Source organism: Fusarium sambucinum, chromosome IV, assembly GCF_050947815.1.
Source record: "Fusarium sambucinum isolate potato_lamoka chromosome IV, whole genome shotgun sequence".
In the NCBI taxonomy this organism is placed as follows: Eukaryota; Fungi; Ascomycota; class Sordariomycetes; order Hypocreales; family Nectriaceae; genus Fusarium; species Fusarium sambucinum.
In genome coordinates, this window is record NC_139291.1 from 5,521,911 (window position 1) to 5,536,524 (window position 14,614).

Below are 14,614 nucleotides of genomic sequence, written 5' to 3' on the forward strand. Positions count from 1 at the left end.
GGGATGAATATATTAGTCCTATAAGTAAAACTAAATGACTAGAACAAATATCCAAGGGGTATCGAGACTAAAAACCAGAAGAGATGTACATAGCTCGTTCTCTCAAACAGCAACCTCTTATCCGTCAACTCGCTTCTCACCCATAGGAGACTCCTCGTCGAGCTTAGCACCTGCTTGACCCTCAGGGAGAGCGTTGAGCTCATCTTCGTGAATATCCAAGTCCTTGAACTGGAACCAGAAGCAAGTTCCAGCAATCACAGCGAGGATGGCAACAACACCGTAGTTCCAGACAAGAAGAGGATCAGCAGCAAGACCAACTAGAGCTTGTCCAAGAGCAGCTGAGAAAGCAGTCATGAAGAGGGCAACAGCCTGGACCATGGAACGCATGTTCTTGGGAGCCTTAGAGAAGGCGTACTCGAGAGAAGTGATAGAGGCAAACACTTCGGACAGGGCAATGAGAACGTAAGCGCCGGTCTGGGCCCAAACATTAATCTCAACGACTGGGCAGTCTTCTCCGGATGCCCGCATGCCACACTCAGACTTCTGGTAGATGTAATGCTGAACAACAGCAGCCCAGATCATGGCAGCGGCGCCAGTGAAGAAACCTGCTGTGATCTTCTTGATGGGAGTAAAACGGATACCGGCCTTTCGGAGGGCAGGGTAGATAAGGCGATCATTGAGGGGAATGAAAATCAAGAGTGCGAAAGGGTTAAGGTTGGACAGAATATCGTTGGGGACACCATGACGCTGCATGAGAGCGGCCTGAGAGATCAGGTTGTTGTTGACTATCGTTATTGTTAGTTTTTGTTCCAAATCATTCCAAAACATTTTTCAAATGTTTCAGTCGGAAGGCATTGTATAAGGGGTACATACTCTGATTATAGCAAAGCCAGAAGATGGGGTACCAGCAGAACACAGCACAAGCGTTGAATCCACGACGAAGCTCATCAACCCAAGCATCGTCGAAAGTCATCCACTTGGGGCGGCTCTCGTGGCTAAATCGAGACGGCTTGACGTTCTCCCAGAAGTCGCCAGTGTGCATGTTCTTCCATGTCTGGAAGGGGTTGATGCTCCAGCGGCCCTTCTGAGCAAGGAAGAAAGTCTTCATGGCAGGGCCCAGGACGGAACCACCGGGAGGTCGTCGTTCGTAGTTCTTGCGGTTCAGGAACAAGATGATAGGGCAGATGCACAGCATGAAGGTGGGGAGGGTGTATGATAGCCAGAAGCCGACATACTTCTCGGCAAAAACCATGGTAACCTGACCGACCAAGGCACCAATGTTGATAGCCCAGTAGAACCACATGTAAACACGCTCAATAGTAACAGCAGGATCGATAATGACACGCTCGCCAGACTTGAGAGTCTTGACGTGCATGTACTGCTCACCAAGCTGTTCGACGATAAGAGGATTGACGTTGGGCTTGAAACCACCAGTACCGAAGCCAATAACGATAATGGCAACGATCATGGCACCGAGGGCACCGTCGCTCTGAATGACACCAGGGACAGCGGAGATGATGAGGATGATGTGACCGATGATATCGACGACCAGGGCATAGCTGATGGTCTTGTAACGACCCCAGTACTGATCAGCGAGGTAGGCTCCGAGAAGGGGCATCAGGTACTGCCAGAACTGGTTGAAGGTGGTGATACCGGTCGAAGCTCGCTGGCCCATTCCGAGGGCACCAGGCTGCTCATCGTCGGCACCGGTAGTGGAACCAGGAGGGAGAGGCTGCTGGATGAAGTTTGTGACTTGGACAAGTTAGATTGGCTGAGATAAAATTGTGAGGGCTGAACTCATGACTTACAAACCACTGTACAGCCATAGTAAGAGAATCGTTCGCAAAGCTCGATGAAGGCGATGCTGAAGAGCTTCAGGGGAATCTTGTTGGCAATTCGCCTCAAGCTTTGCATCTCCTCAGGAGTGGGAAACTGCCCATCTGCGGTGACACCACCAGCGGACACAGCAGCAGCAGGAGCGTGAGGGTCGGTGACCACAGAAGATCTCCTCTCAGCGGCCACAGAGGCTCGCTTCTCGTCAATCATCTCAGCGTGGAGGCCGGCCGCAGCAACGGTCTCGCCCATAGCGTCTCCGGTAGGCGCCATTGTGGAAGATTTGCTGATCTGTGATGGACCGCAAAGGAATGGTATAATCTGACACGAACTAGACAGTCAAGAGAAGAGAAACACTTGCTATGGGGATGCGTCTTTTATACAGTTTTTAACCGTCGGACGAAGCTACTACTTTTGACCTCACGCAGTACAACACTCTGCTGGGTAACATTCAGCGATCGACGCGAAGGCGAAGGTCTGCACACAGGGTTGGGCCAAGACGCCAGATCTGACGAGACATGGGACTCGGGCATGCAGACTGTGCATCCTTGGGGTCAGGAGGATGTACCTCTGGCGCAAGGATGGGAATGAAAAGAGAAGGTCCTGTTAGCTACCTACTGTAAAAGGTCTGATACCAGGAGCCTCAAGACCGGGGTGAATTCATACCTCGGACTGCCAAGAGCTAGCCATGCAGCTTTGATAGTGAAGACAATTAGTTTGTTGGTAATAGTGGTTAAGGGAGGCGAATAGGATGCATCTTTACAATTACCAGCATGGAGACAGGACGAACTTTTGCAAATACCTATATGGATACTAGCCTCACCATTTACTTGGCAATGGGAAAAAAGTTCTTTGGTAGTTTGTTTTAGCTTTTCGTGGCTTTCTGGTGCTCGGAGATTTTGATATTCGCGTCTGGGCGAGAGGGACAGTGCAGTGTCCAAGTGTTTTGGACCTGCCAAGTCCACACGTCTTGCAGCTGAATTCTTGTGAGGTTCGGCATCGCCATGTTCCGACAGTGTGTACATTCACAAGCTGTACCACACTCGCCTTAGAGTTCCTTGCACCCCAAATAATAGTCGAGGTTGTCGAGGAATGAATCCCTTCGGCTTGGCAGAACGGACAGTCCTTATCTGAGAAGTCCTAGTTAGGATATGACCCCCGACAATGTTGCATCAAAAAGCGACGGTGCCAAGACATATGCATCTGGAGCAACTGAGAGTCTTCCCTGATTCGCCAGTTCGTGATAACAGGCGCGCCAAGATAGTGCTGCAAGCATGGGGTAGGTTGACATTGGTGCTGGCTCCTTATGGATGGCTCGTTGCTCCAAATCTTGGCACCGGTCGATGAGAACTTTTGTAAGTCTGGGCATGATAAAGACGGAAAAGATAAGTTGGAGCAACGCACTGTAGCTATGGAAGTTGCAACGTTTTCGGTCAGTGACGGTTCGGCGATTACTTGGGATAAATAGAACGGATGTATGCGTGACAAGGGGCGGTTAGATACGAAAATAGGTAGAAAGATAACGACTATCAGTATTCGATCCTTTATCGATTCATGGTGAATGCAACTTGTTTGACACATCCAAAGTATATAGCATAGCGTAACTACCTATATCACTGAAGTTCAGAAATGTATCCATGTTAAAAATGAGCTCTTCCAACTTCAACCTCTTCTTTCTCGATGGTATTCCTTATCCATGAAGATCGTAATAAGAAACATGGGTTTCCTACACGAGACCACCTCCCTCCCCGCAAATCAGCCACCTTCCTAAAGCAGCCTAACGTCCCCGCGCTAGAAACATCCTTCGATGCAGCTTAATTTAAGCTTCTTTTATAATCAACCAACGAATTTCTGTCACATTCAATTGGGCAGGCGCAGGCAAGACCAACATATAGCAACAGCATACAGAAACTGGCAGGCACACACCACTTTCTGTTTGCCAAGTTATTATTCTTTCCTCTGTAATCTTAGAAACAGTAATGCCTTCCTCTTGGTTATTAATCTATTGGTTAAGCTCGATTTGGAAACGGTGACACGCATATCATCGGACGAGAAGCCCTTTTCCAACCGAGACAACATCACCGAATACAACGTCTTTATACAATCGAATAGCACATGGCGATTCCGAATTATTTACGGGACTCGGTAACCGGGGCCGAATGCAAGGTCTATCAGTGTTATCATGTGCATAACCGACAGCTTGGCCCAGTTCTTCCAAGACAAAAAACATACCATGACTATCGTTATCAGGCATCGACTCATATTGTCGATCCGCCGATGTTTAAATCAGTAGTGGGTAGTCGTCTCTCAGCTCCACTCAATTACCAATCGCGGTGTTTTCGACATCTTCTGCTACCAAAGGCAGCACAGCGATCTCCATGAATAGGCAGTCACCCAAGCCGCATCACCCTATGCTGTAGGCTAAGATAGACATGCCTTGCATCTCGCTATTGTGAACCATTCCTTACAGCGTTACAGATAGCTGTCTTTAGATCCCGAATTCGAGCATCCTCCACAGATATCCTCGTTTCCTACCTTCAGTCACTCCTTAAATTTGGCGGCTATTGGGTCCTAACTCGAATCTGTTCTGTCTTGTTAGATGTTCTTGCGGTGATGTATCAGACACCATTGACATTGGAAATCTTTACCCTATAAGCAAACGATACTAGGTTCAGCGTCAGGGCGTCGCGGTTGTTGGCAAGCTGGGTTGCCAGAAACATGCGACTAAGATTGTGTGCATACAGGTCCTTGCACTTTGGTACCTAGCGCGTCGACTGGGCAAGGTCTAGTACTCTGTTGATATCAGGAACTTACAAGTTAGGTAGTTCTTCGCATTATTGACGGAAGCCTTATGCAAAAATAAGCTGATATAGCCGTGGCAAAGGCGTTATAGAGAGGTACAACACCGTAAACTATTCCGCAAGAGTTACTACAACGATGATTCGCCTACCGACTTGAAAGAGGGGCAGTCCTCAGAAGTCGGTGCTAATATCATTTTTACAGGAAAAATAACAGCAGAGGCACTTGTTGTCGTCAGGTACCTTCCCAATATTCTTCTAGACTTTCGCTCGTGGGAGGTGGTACTCTTTACAATTCCGATATAGCTGTTGGAGACGGCACTTGATCTAACGTATGATCCCTAACTCCATTGGCGTCAAATCTCACCGCGACTATGACACAGACACCCCAGAAGCATAAGAGACAAAACCAGCCAGTCAGTTCATGCTAGTAAGACCCGACTTTTTGGTCGTTTATTCTTGTACCCTAAAACTTGAAAGCTAACTAATTTCGTTGATAACACTTCTTTGGACATATGTACACATCCCAGCCAGTCAATCCAGATATCCCCAAACGCCAGTTCAAGCATCGTCAGGTCCACGCCTATCCAGATCCCTTTGGCCCACAACGCCATTGCTGAAGTAAGTATGAAGAAGTAGAAAACAAAAAGCAATAATGTATATCAACCTTTTCTGGGCTTTTTGGGCGGTGGATCAAACACAATCCGAATATTGCGTGTCTCAGTTGGTGCTTGAGAGTCTCTTGACTGCTTCTTTCTCAAGAAACCTCTCGCAGTAGCACTTGATGGTTGTTGCGCCCAAGGATTGTTGCTATCATGGCAATCACGTGGGAAGGTTCCCGACCGGGGTGTTGCAATAGAAAGACCAGGACTGAAAAGCGGCGATGCGACACAAGGAGTGCTACATTGCTGCACCGTCCCATTAGATAAAAGAGGAGCATTGCAGCAGCTCGAGACGCTTTCTGCTGGGGACGAATCATCGCGAGAAGGGGTATGTAACGGGGCTTTTGTAGGTGGCGGATGAGGAATTGTGACAATGGTGGTGACTATACCGAGCTTGTGGCCTTCCTTTGAACTCCTCACTACTTTGTTTGGGCTCCAGAGCGAAGACTTTGAAATGTTCCGTTCCTCATCCATATATGGAGGCAGGTCATGGAAACCGGGTGTTCGTGGGGTGAGACGTGCCTGACAGCGGAACGAAAGAGAAGAGCGTCGATCGCGGGCACACAGCTTCTTGCGCTTTCGATGTTGCATAAAAATACATCCTGCAGAGATAAGAAAGAAAGCAACTGCTCCAACTACAATGGCAGCGATCGAAGTATTGGGGAGCTGATGACTATCTCCAGGGGCAAGAGAAGCAGACGGGTCAAGAATCGAGATGGACCTGTCACTGAAGACAGTGTCATTAAGCCCGAGCGTGGTGCCGGGATCGGGACGCTGTTGACACCCAGCTTCAAGCGCAATGAGAACTGGTGAAACGTTAGAGATGACAGGTGACTAGATAAGAATACGACTCACAGTTTGATATAATCGTTTGGCTGCTGTCTGCCTTGACGCAAGCCTGACATTTGGCAACTGCATCACCAAGCATGGCTTTGCTATCAGTGTCACAATAGCCATATTTGTCTCTGTCGTTGGGTTCGGCAATACCCTCTTTCAAAGCATCTTCGATCGGTCCACATGCCTCCGAAGTGACGCATGGGCCTGATGAAATTCCAGTTGCATTTGGATAGCCAAATATGCAATAGTCGAAAGAGTATCGCATGTTGTCTAATTGCAAGCAAGGTTAGAGGATGGCATGGGAACGGGAATAAAGGCAACCACATGAAAAGATAAGAAGAAAACCTACACAAGAACCAGTCTTGGTCATTCTCATCACCCTGTTCAAAAGTGCTGTCCTGTAAGCAGGCCAAACATCTTTGAATCTTTTGACCCTGGGTTTGTCTCTTGAAATCATCGTCGTTACAGACAATCTCGTCACCGTTGGTTTCGTTCGATTTTGAATTGGGAGTGCCATGGCAAAACTGAGTACATGGCGAATTTGGAGTAACCTGGAGAGCAGTGGCCGAGGCCCAAAAGAGGAGTGCAAGGAAAGCGTAAATAAAGGGCATAATTGGTGATGTTGGCCACCGTGACGGGCCACTGTTTCGAAGGGGATTTGCGACTTTGGCAAGTGATTTGATGTTTTGGACACTATCAGGGTATATTGGGGGGCAGACCAGCTGTGAAACACCTCGTGTTGGATTTTGAAGGAATGATAATGAAGAATATAAAACAAAGTAAAGAATTGTGTATCTCCCGTTGTTCCTACAACATGCTGGTGGTAACAACCATACGAGAGACAAGTCACAATGGTGTACGAATGAGAAATGGTAGATTGACAAAGCAATGTCCGCACTACCAACGAATGATTGAAGAGAATCAGATGAAGAACGAAGTGAAGGTGAAACGCAAACTGAAAACCAACAAGAACGACAAAACGATAAAGACGGGGAAGGGCAGGTTTTCCGAATATGAAGTACTACGACTAGCGTGACAAGCACCTAGACATACAATGTATCATTTTGATCTCTTCATCGATGCGACGCTATGCATGGAGACATCACTTTCCACGCCTGTTAGATTCAACCCCAAAGAACCAAGACAGGGACAAAACGAAATAGAAAGATCCGATTGCCGCGATGCAGCTCCCAATCACCCAATATTCGGATGGAAAGTGCCGCCATATTGTCCGTGCCGCAATCGACGTTTGTGCGCTTGCCTGCAGTTGATGAATGACAGTCACCAACTATGCCCTCTTTGATATGGGAAGCGGTCCATTGTCGAATTAGAATTGCTATCAGTGAACGGTGAGCACTGGGGACAGATACGGGCGCTTAGTTCTATAGATATGTTAAGGTATAAGTGATAGGTGGTGATGGTGGTGAAGAAGACATTGCTAGAGTCTGTTCGCAGAAGGTTTGCTTCGGTCTCATTCGCTTGTACTGGGGAAGGGGGGATAGCGGCTGTCCGACACAGCGAATGAGAGAAAAGGAAAGGGCGGTTACGACTGTCGTTCAACCAGAAATTCAGGGGTTGCACAGGCTCAAGCGCTTATGGTAGAAGGTTCACCCTAAAGTAGCTAGCCCGAGCCTCCACCAACCCTTCTTCAACATCATTTTCACCGGGCATCTATCTCATACTAGGTAGGCAGAGATCAAAGAAGAGATGCCAAGTGAACAAACTTTTCATTCTATTGTTAAATATTCCAATCCAAAGAGGAAACTACCATCGCACAAAAATCATTCCCACGTGGTTATTAAACGCCATCCCATCTATCCAGTGTCCTTGTCATACTTTGGACTATTCAAGTGTCCAAGTTAAACAGAGTCATCCACTCTGGCAATATCGTACCCAATCGAGTACATACACCTCTTGCCGTCCGCGCACCGCGCATGGAACACCAAGAAACCTCCATCCTCAGCACTTGTGCCTCCACCCGGCCCCTTAAGCCCGAGAGCAGGCGTCTTGAGGAATGGTTCCGGGCCCCGGACATAGGGTCCCTCAACCTGATGGGCCACGGCGTACTTGACATCGTATGCATCATCCGAGTACATGTGGCTGCTGAAGAAGAGCAGGTATCTGCCGTCATCCGTGTGCACCAGGTTTGGAGCCTCAACTAGGGGCCCATCCTCTGCAGGGATCCGATCCATGATATCCACAGGCGCGCCGATCGGTGTTGATCCATCGTCGGTTGAAACTTCTTGTAGCCGGATCGGAGTGCCGGCGCCGCCCTTGAGAGCGTTACCGTCAACTTTGTAGACCACATAGCGCTTGTTAGTCGACTTGTCGTGAAAACCGGCCGGGTCGATCGCTCCACCTTCGTCTTTGGGGCATGCGAACGGTTCGGGATCCATCTCGTATGGACCTGTGCTGTTTTGTGACCGCGCAACTCCGATACAGTGACCGCCTTTGGGGTTTTCCCCTGAGAAGTACATGACGTATGAGTTGTCGTCTAGCTTTCGCACATCAGGAGCCCAGAAGTTTCTGCCGCTCGTCCACCCATCCCCAGGGAGTGCATCTTGTTCAAGATGAGTCCACTGACCAAAAGGATCATCAGCCATGGCGATTTGGATATGGTGTCCATTTCCGCTCGTTGCAAAGGATATCCATCGATCGTCTTGATCATGGAGAAGGCATGGATCTGGGAAGTTGACGTCAAGTCGGGGCATGAATGTCCCATTTCCCGACCTCTTGCTGATGAGTTGCTTGGGAGGTGGCAGCAAGTATGGCCGTATCGAAGGAGAAGACTCTGACCTTTTACTTATAAGCTGCTTAGGTGGTGGAAGTAGGTATGGTCGTATTGAGGGGGAGGAAGGTAGGGCTGAGGCAAGGTCCAGAAGAAAAAAAGAGGCGAGGAGGACAATAATATGCCTCCAAGGGCTTGATAAGGACGACATGATGGGCATGTTGTTGATGTTCAAATCTTTACAAGACGTTGGGAACGTCTAATATAAGTTGTTCAGCTGAGCCTCAATCTCGGTACCTGTTTATCTTGATGTCATATGTGTCGTCGATCAATAGGTCCAAGGAAAGTTGAAAGATATGGATCAACAGCCTCTGACGTTGGTTGTTGAGTCAGGCCCATATAAGAGCTTGGATAAGCACAGCCAAGAAGAAGGTATTAAGTGTAATGCTTGATATTGGAAAAGTGAAAGCTAATAATGACACAACACGTCAAACATTGCGAATCACGCTTCTCGTCTCGACTTTATACTTCATTTCCCCCTATAAAAAAAAAACCAGGCCAAGTGATGGGTCACCCTCTCTCACAGTCGATCCTCATTGTGCCCATACAAACTCAGCATCACACAAAGGCTCAGCTGTGCGGTCTCCCAGACCCATCTTTTTCAAAAAGATTTATTTTAAGACGGTCCCTTGGAATCTGTTAGAGCACCGAGATTTCAGGGTTCAATATATCAGATGGCTCAAGCCAGGATACTCCTCGATCATTCATGCTGTGTCATGCGTTGGTCGATTGAATTGTAACGCTATGGTCACTCTGAGCGAACCAGACAAGCCATAGCCGTCTCTGATAGCCACATCTCGTTGATGGTGAAACAGGGACAGCTGTTCTACTCCTAGATTACTCCTAGATGTGTTGCTTGAATCTGATTGGTTCCATGTTTTGCCATTCAGATCCTAATGTTTCGTGTTTCACAGGGCCAAGACTAGTTCCTTGACTAGCACGGCAGAGGTTGGATTGTTGCTGCATACACAAGATAGACGGCGTGTCAGGAACTGGTCAGAATCTTCTTCTTGTGGAACCTCGTCCCAACTCAATTTTTCATCGTGTACCCAGAAAATGTGTCATCATACATGCAGTAGCTTCAGCTCCGTCGCTTCTTCCTGACAACACATGCATCGCCTAGGCTTCTAGACGTTTCAAGATGATGGAACCTCAGTTACGCATCCAACAATTCAATGCTATTAGCGAGTCCCCGACTACGTGACCGCTTTATTATGCGTTGTGTGTCGCCATCCCTCCAAACACACATCATCGGGCATTGCACATGCCGGTCACGAGAACCAGCTGCGGCAGTGAGGCATGTTACAATCGCATATGTACATACACACACATTCACAGAATCAAGAAATTCTCCGTCAGAGACAGGCCGTAGTTTTTATCGTCCTTTGCATTGAGTGCCTGACATCTACTCCCAGGATTTTCGAACCAAACGCCATTATATCCCCAAAACATAATTTCAAACAGCAAAAAACGGCACAATATGCGAGAATATGGTACAGCACGCAGACCGCTCCTTGCCAACAGACCCTACATCTCGGGTATCAAGGTCCGCTTTCAGATTCAAGCCTATAACCAAACACTTGGTAGATCGCTTAATCGCTGTCGCTATCCATAGCCTCACCCTTGCCAGCCTTCTTAGCAGCCTTGGCGGCCTTCTTCTCGGCCTTGCGTCGTTTCCTCTCAGCCTTCTCCTCGGCGGTCTCGCCGTCGTGCTTCTTGCGCTTCTTGTCCTTGCTGTCATCGGCAGCGGGGAAAGCAGCCTCGTTCATGGGGGTATCCTCAACCTCAGAAGTCTTGGCGGGAGTGGCAGGGGCAGCAGCGGCAGCAGCAGCAGCAGCAGAAGCGTCGGCGCTGAAGTCCTTGTACTCGGAGCTCCACTTGGCGGGAGTGGCATCGTTGGGGCGACCGTACTTGTCGAGCTTGCCGTCAGCCTTGAGCTTCTTCTTCTCAAGGGCAACAGGGCCGAGACCCCATCGGCGGGGGTAGAGGTCGCGTTCCATGATGCAGCGCTTGACCTTGGCAACGACACCGTGATCGCAGGTGGACATCTCGACGGTGGACATCTGAGCGATACCCAAAGCAATGGCCTCACCCTTGGTGGTCATGAGAACAACCTCCTCGTGGTGCTCAATGGCAGCCTCTGAAATTGAATTAGCGTTTGCGACAGAAGAAATTATTTTATCAACATACCGTATCGCAGAAGACCGGGAAGCATGAGCTTGGCACCGTAACAGACAGCGTTGACAGCGCTGTCCTTGACGACCAGACGCTTGTATGAGGTCAGGAGAGTCTCAAGAGGAGAGATGACCTTGCGGAGGTAAGACTCATCGCGAGTGTTGTCCATCTGCCACTGAGCGTCGAGAACGTCGTGGAGAGTGACGAGACCCTTGGACTCATCCATGGCACCACTGCGGACACGTCGAAGCTCCTGCATGTGGCCACCGACACCAAGAAGGAGACCCAAGTGAACACAGAGTGTTCGGATGTAGGTACCAGCCTCACAGCTAACCCAGAAGACACCAAGGTGTCGGTCGTTGTCGAACTCGATGAGCTTGCTCTCGTGAATGGTTCGGATACGGAGCTGACGCTTGACGGCAGAGATCAAAGGAGGACGCTGGAACAGCGCACCGGTAAGGGTCTCAAGAGCGCGAGCGAACTGAGCCTGGCCACCGGGGAGCTTGTCGTGGAGGCGGATGACAGCCACATACTCCTTTCCGGCACCCTGCTGGGACTTGACAAGACGAGTGGCGCGGTCAATGCAGACAATCAAGCAACCGGTAACCTTGGGATCGAGAGTACCGGAGTGACCAGTCTTCTCACATCTAGAATGTACGTTAGCAAGTATTCTGACGCGCGCATTGACGCGCTGGTGTGGAGTTCAAATTTTTCGTACCGAAGAATGCGCTTGACCCAAGCGACAACCTCGTGAGAGGAAGGGTTGGAGGGCTTGTCGAGGTTAATGACACCAGAGCTGATGTACTGCTTAAGGTCGCGCTTCAGAGGAGAGCAGCCATTGGGGATGGGAGTAAAGTGACCAGTGCGAACGAGAACTGCAAGTTTTGAAGATTACGGGTTAGCCCTTGAACTTGAAACAAGACGAGCAATTGAGACTCGCGAATGCATCAAAAAGAAGTTGTAGGCGCATCAAATCATTAAGGAGACTCACGCTTCTCGTAGTTCTTGAGGAGAAGAGGCCACTGGCTGGTATCGAGGGTAGGAGTGCTGGCCTGGGGCTTGATGATGTACTCCTCCTCTGTCGCCTTCTTGACAACTGCGACGTCCGTGGACATTTTGTCTGTTAGGTGAAATGTGACTTCCTTTTTGGAGAATCAATGTGATATACCGGGCCAAGCGCGGCAGGTGCTTTTTGCGACAGGAGGGAAGAAACGGAAGGTGCGAGTCGTAAATTTCCTCGGTGTCTTGCCCGGTGTGATGGTTTGGAAGGAAGCTTCTAATTTTTTTTTTCTCTTGATGGGTTCCAATGTGGGGACCGGAAGGAACTACGACCGGTGTGTGGCGGCAATTAGACACTAGTCCTTATTCAGCTGTTCGTGGCATATCAGCGCCACAATAGATACCAGCCATCGATTTATCTCTTTCATGCTGAAGATTTCGTTGTTTCTGATTTTCAGAGCCAAAGACTGACTTTGTCCCTCGTTCTGTAGTTAATAGTCGCAATGTAATATACCGCACGCAGCAATCTTACTCTCACCCATACCAACGCACTACGAGACCTGCTCAGTAGATATCTACGCTAAAGATAAAAAAAATCTTGCACTATTCTTCCCGCCAGGAAGTAACTAGATTGATCCGTAGTCATGTTTGCAGTTGGCTGGCACAGGACAAATTGTAGACATGATTCACGTAAAAGTTGAAATTGAAATTGAAATTGAAATTGAAATTGAAATTGGTATTCCTGCCATGAAACTCCAAGCGCCCAAGTTTTAAGTATGTATTAAGGATTGGCGCGTTAATTCATTCTCATATTGTCATCATTGTCTCCTGCCCCTTGGCTCATCACCATATATGTCCTCATACTCATGCTCCTGACCTTGATAAACCTGACCTTGGTAAGTTTGGCCATGGTACGGGGTTTCTCGAGTAAAATATTCGTGCTGCGCATATTGTTCAGGCTGGTAAATCCCGATGCCAGTATGCGCTCGGCCATCGACGGGATACATCTCGTATGACTCGTCGCGATCTTTGCCCTTTGATTGAGGAGTGTTGAGTGACGAGTCATGTCCGCCGAGGGCTACTCCAATCTGAGAATTCGATGGGCTCGGGTCAGTTTTATACATGTTAGGAAACATTTCGAAGGGAGTGTTCGATGCCGTACTGGCAGGCATTGGAGGATATGTCGGTTGGTTGGGGTTCAGAACAGGCCATTGTGCGAGCTGCAGTTCGGTAGCGCTGACGGGACTATTGAACTGAGAACCATATGGAGATACATATCTTGGGAATGTCTTCTCGGATCGGGCACTAATTGGTGATTCATCCCAGCTTCTCAATGGCTTTTGGCTCAATGGTGTCTCGCGCATGTCGTTGTCAATCTGCAATTGGGCTGGCCATCCGCTCTTGGTACGAGGCCGGGGTTGCGGTTTGGGTCGATTTTCGATTTGTCGTAGGAATGCTCTCCTTCGTCTCTTGCCCCGCCAGATGATACAGAAACCAAGGATGAACAAGATCAGAGCTACGCCTCCGGCAGCGATGCCTACTTTGGCACCTAGGCTGATGGGTCCCTGATCTAGCCAGTCCGGGTCTAAGGAAGCAACAGGTGAAGGTTCTGTGACGTTCACGATGTCTTGAGAGAAGACGCTCCCATCGATGGAGATTTCCATGCCAGGTTCTGGCTTTTGTTCACATCCGGCTTGAAGAAGGGTAAAGACTGTAGTGTTTTAGTATTTGGACCATTTGCGATAACTTATAAGATCTTACAGTTGGCCAAATAATGGTTGTCGCCAGCGCGCAGACACTCTGTGCATCCTTCGAAGTCGAGCGTGTCGTGCACCGGCCATTTATCGCAATACTCATAACTCTCGACTTGTGTAGACAGGTTTTTGTATTCGACGGCCTGTCGGAATGGTCCACAAGCTTTTCTATCGGACTTGTTAGCAAACTATCAATGGCAGGCTGGTAATAGAATCTTACGAGGTTAAGCACGGAGTATTGATAACCTTTTCGTTATCAGGCACACCAAATAAGCAATATGAAGTTGCATAGCGAGCATTATCTGAAGACAGTCACTTCCTATTAGCCATGATCAGATGGGTTGAGGGTAAGCAAGTAGACTCACAGAGTAGCCATTGTTGGTCGGTCTCGTTATCCTTCGTGTAATAGTCGCTGCTTAGCTGGCATGCGACACATTGTTGATATACAATTCCTGCACCACTTTTGTAGTCGTCTTCATGACAGACGATGTCGTCAGAGGTAGTGGCATCGAGAACGTTGCCACACAAAGTTCCACAAGGTGAATTGTCTGCGACTATTATGGCAGTAGCAGGGCTAAGTAACCCGTAGGCTGATATTAAAGTTGATGGTCTCATCGTAAGTTTAAAGCTGTTGAAGAGAATCGCGGCCAGCTCGATGACTGCAGAATATGAACCGAGGCTGCGGGTTTCGGAATAGACTCGACCAGAGCGGGGACCTTGAGAAACAAAATAAAGATCGTTTTGTGTTACATATGTACCGACACACGA

At 48.6% G+C, this 14,614-nt stretch overlaps 5 protein-coding genes across 5 annotated transcripts; all 5 read right to left on the bottom strand.

Annotated features, from left to right (window-relative positions):
* Positions 1–117: 117 nt before the first annotated feature.
* On the bottom strand, positions 118–2,106 carry FSST1_001847 (POT family-domain-containing protein; the record flags this gene model as incomplete). Its single annotated transcript, XM_083227780.1, has 3 exons — positions 118–785; positions 874–1,752; positions 1,809–2,106. The coding sequence occupies 3 exons, from the start codon at positions 2,104–2,106 to the stop codon at positions 118–120; spliced, it is 1,845 nt and encodes a 614-aa protein (XP_083092029.1).
* A 3,187-nt stretch (positions 2,107–5,293) lies between these two features.
* Positions 5,294–6,741, bottom strand: FSST1_001848 (uncharacterized protein; the record flags this gene model as incomplete). Its single annotated transcript, XM_083227781.1, has 3 exons — positions 5,294–6,099; positions 6,149–6,400; positions 6,480–6,741. The coding sequence occupies 3 exons, from the start codon at positions 6,739–6,741 to the stop codon at positions 5,294–5,296; spliced, it is 1,320 nt and encodes a 439-aa protein (XP_083092030.1).
* A 1,248-nt stretch (positions 6,742–7,989) lies between these two features.
* On the bottom strand, positions 7,990–9,069 carry FSST1_001849 (glycosyl hydrolase; the record flags this gene model as incomplete). The annotated part of the gene is made up of 1 exon (XM_083227782.1): positions 7,990–9,069. One exon carries the CDS (start codon positions 9,067–9,069, stop codon positions 7,990–7,992), a length of 1,080 nt encoding a protein of 359 aa, XP_083092031.1.
* Positions 9,070–10,510: 1,441 nt separating this feature from the next.
* FSST1_001850 (pseudouridine synthase CBF5) lies at positions 10,511–12,208 on the bottom strand (the record flags this gene model as incomplete). Its single annotated transcript, XM_083227783.1, has 4 exons — positions 10,511–11,058; positions 11,109–11,740; positions 11,812–11,968; positions 12,085–12,208. 4 exons carry the CDS (start codon positions 12,206–12,208, stop codon positions 10,511–10,513), a joined length of 1,461 nt encoding a protein of 486 aa, XP_083092032.1.
* A 702-nt stretch (positions 12,209–12,910) lies between these two features.
* FSST1_001851 (uncharacterized protein) lies at positions 12,911–14,461 on the bottom strand (the record flags this gene model as incomplete). The annotated part of the gene is made up of 4 exons (XM_083227784.1): positions 12,911–13,803; positions 13,854–14,014; positions 14,067–14,148; positions 14,212–14,461. 4 exons carry the CDS (start codon positions 14,459–14,461, stop codon positions 12,911–12,913), a joined length of 1,386 nt encoding a protein of 461 aa, XP_083092033.1.
* Positions 14,462–14,614: the final 153 nt, after the last annotated feature.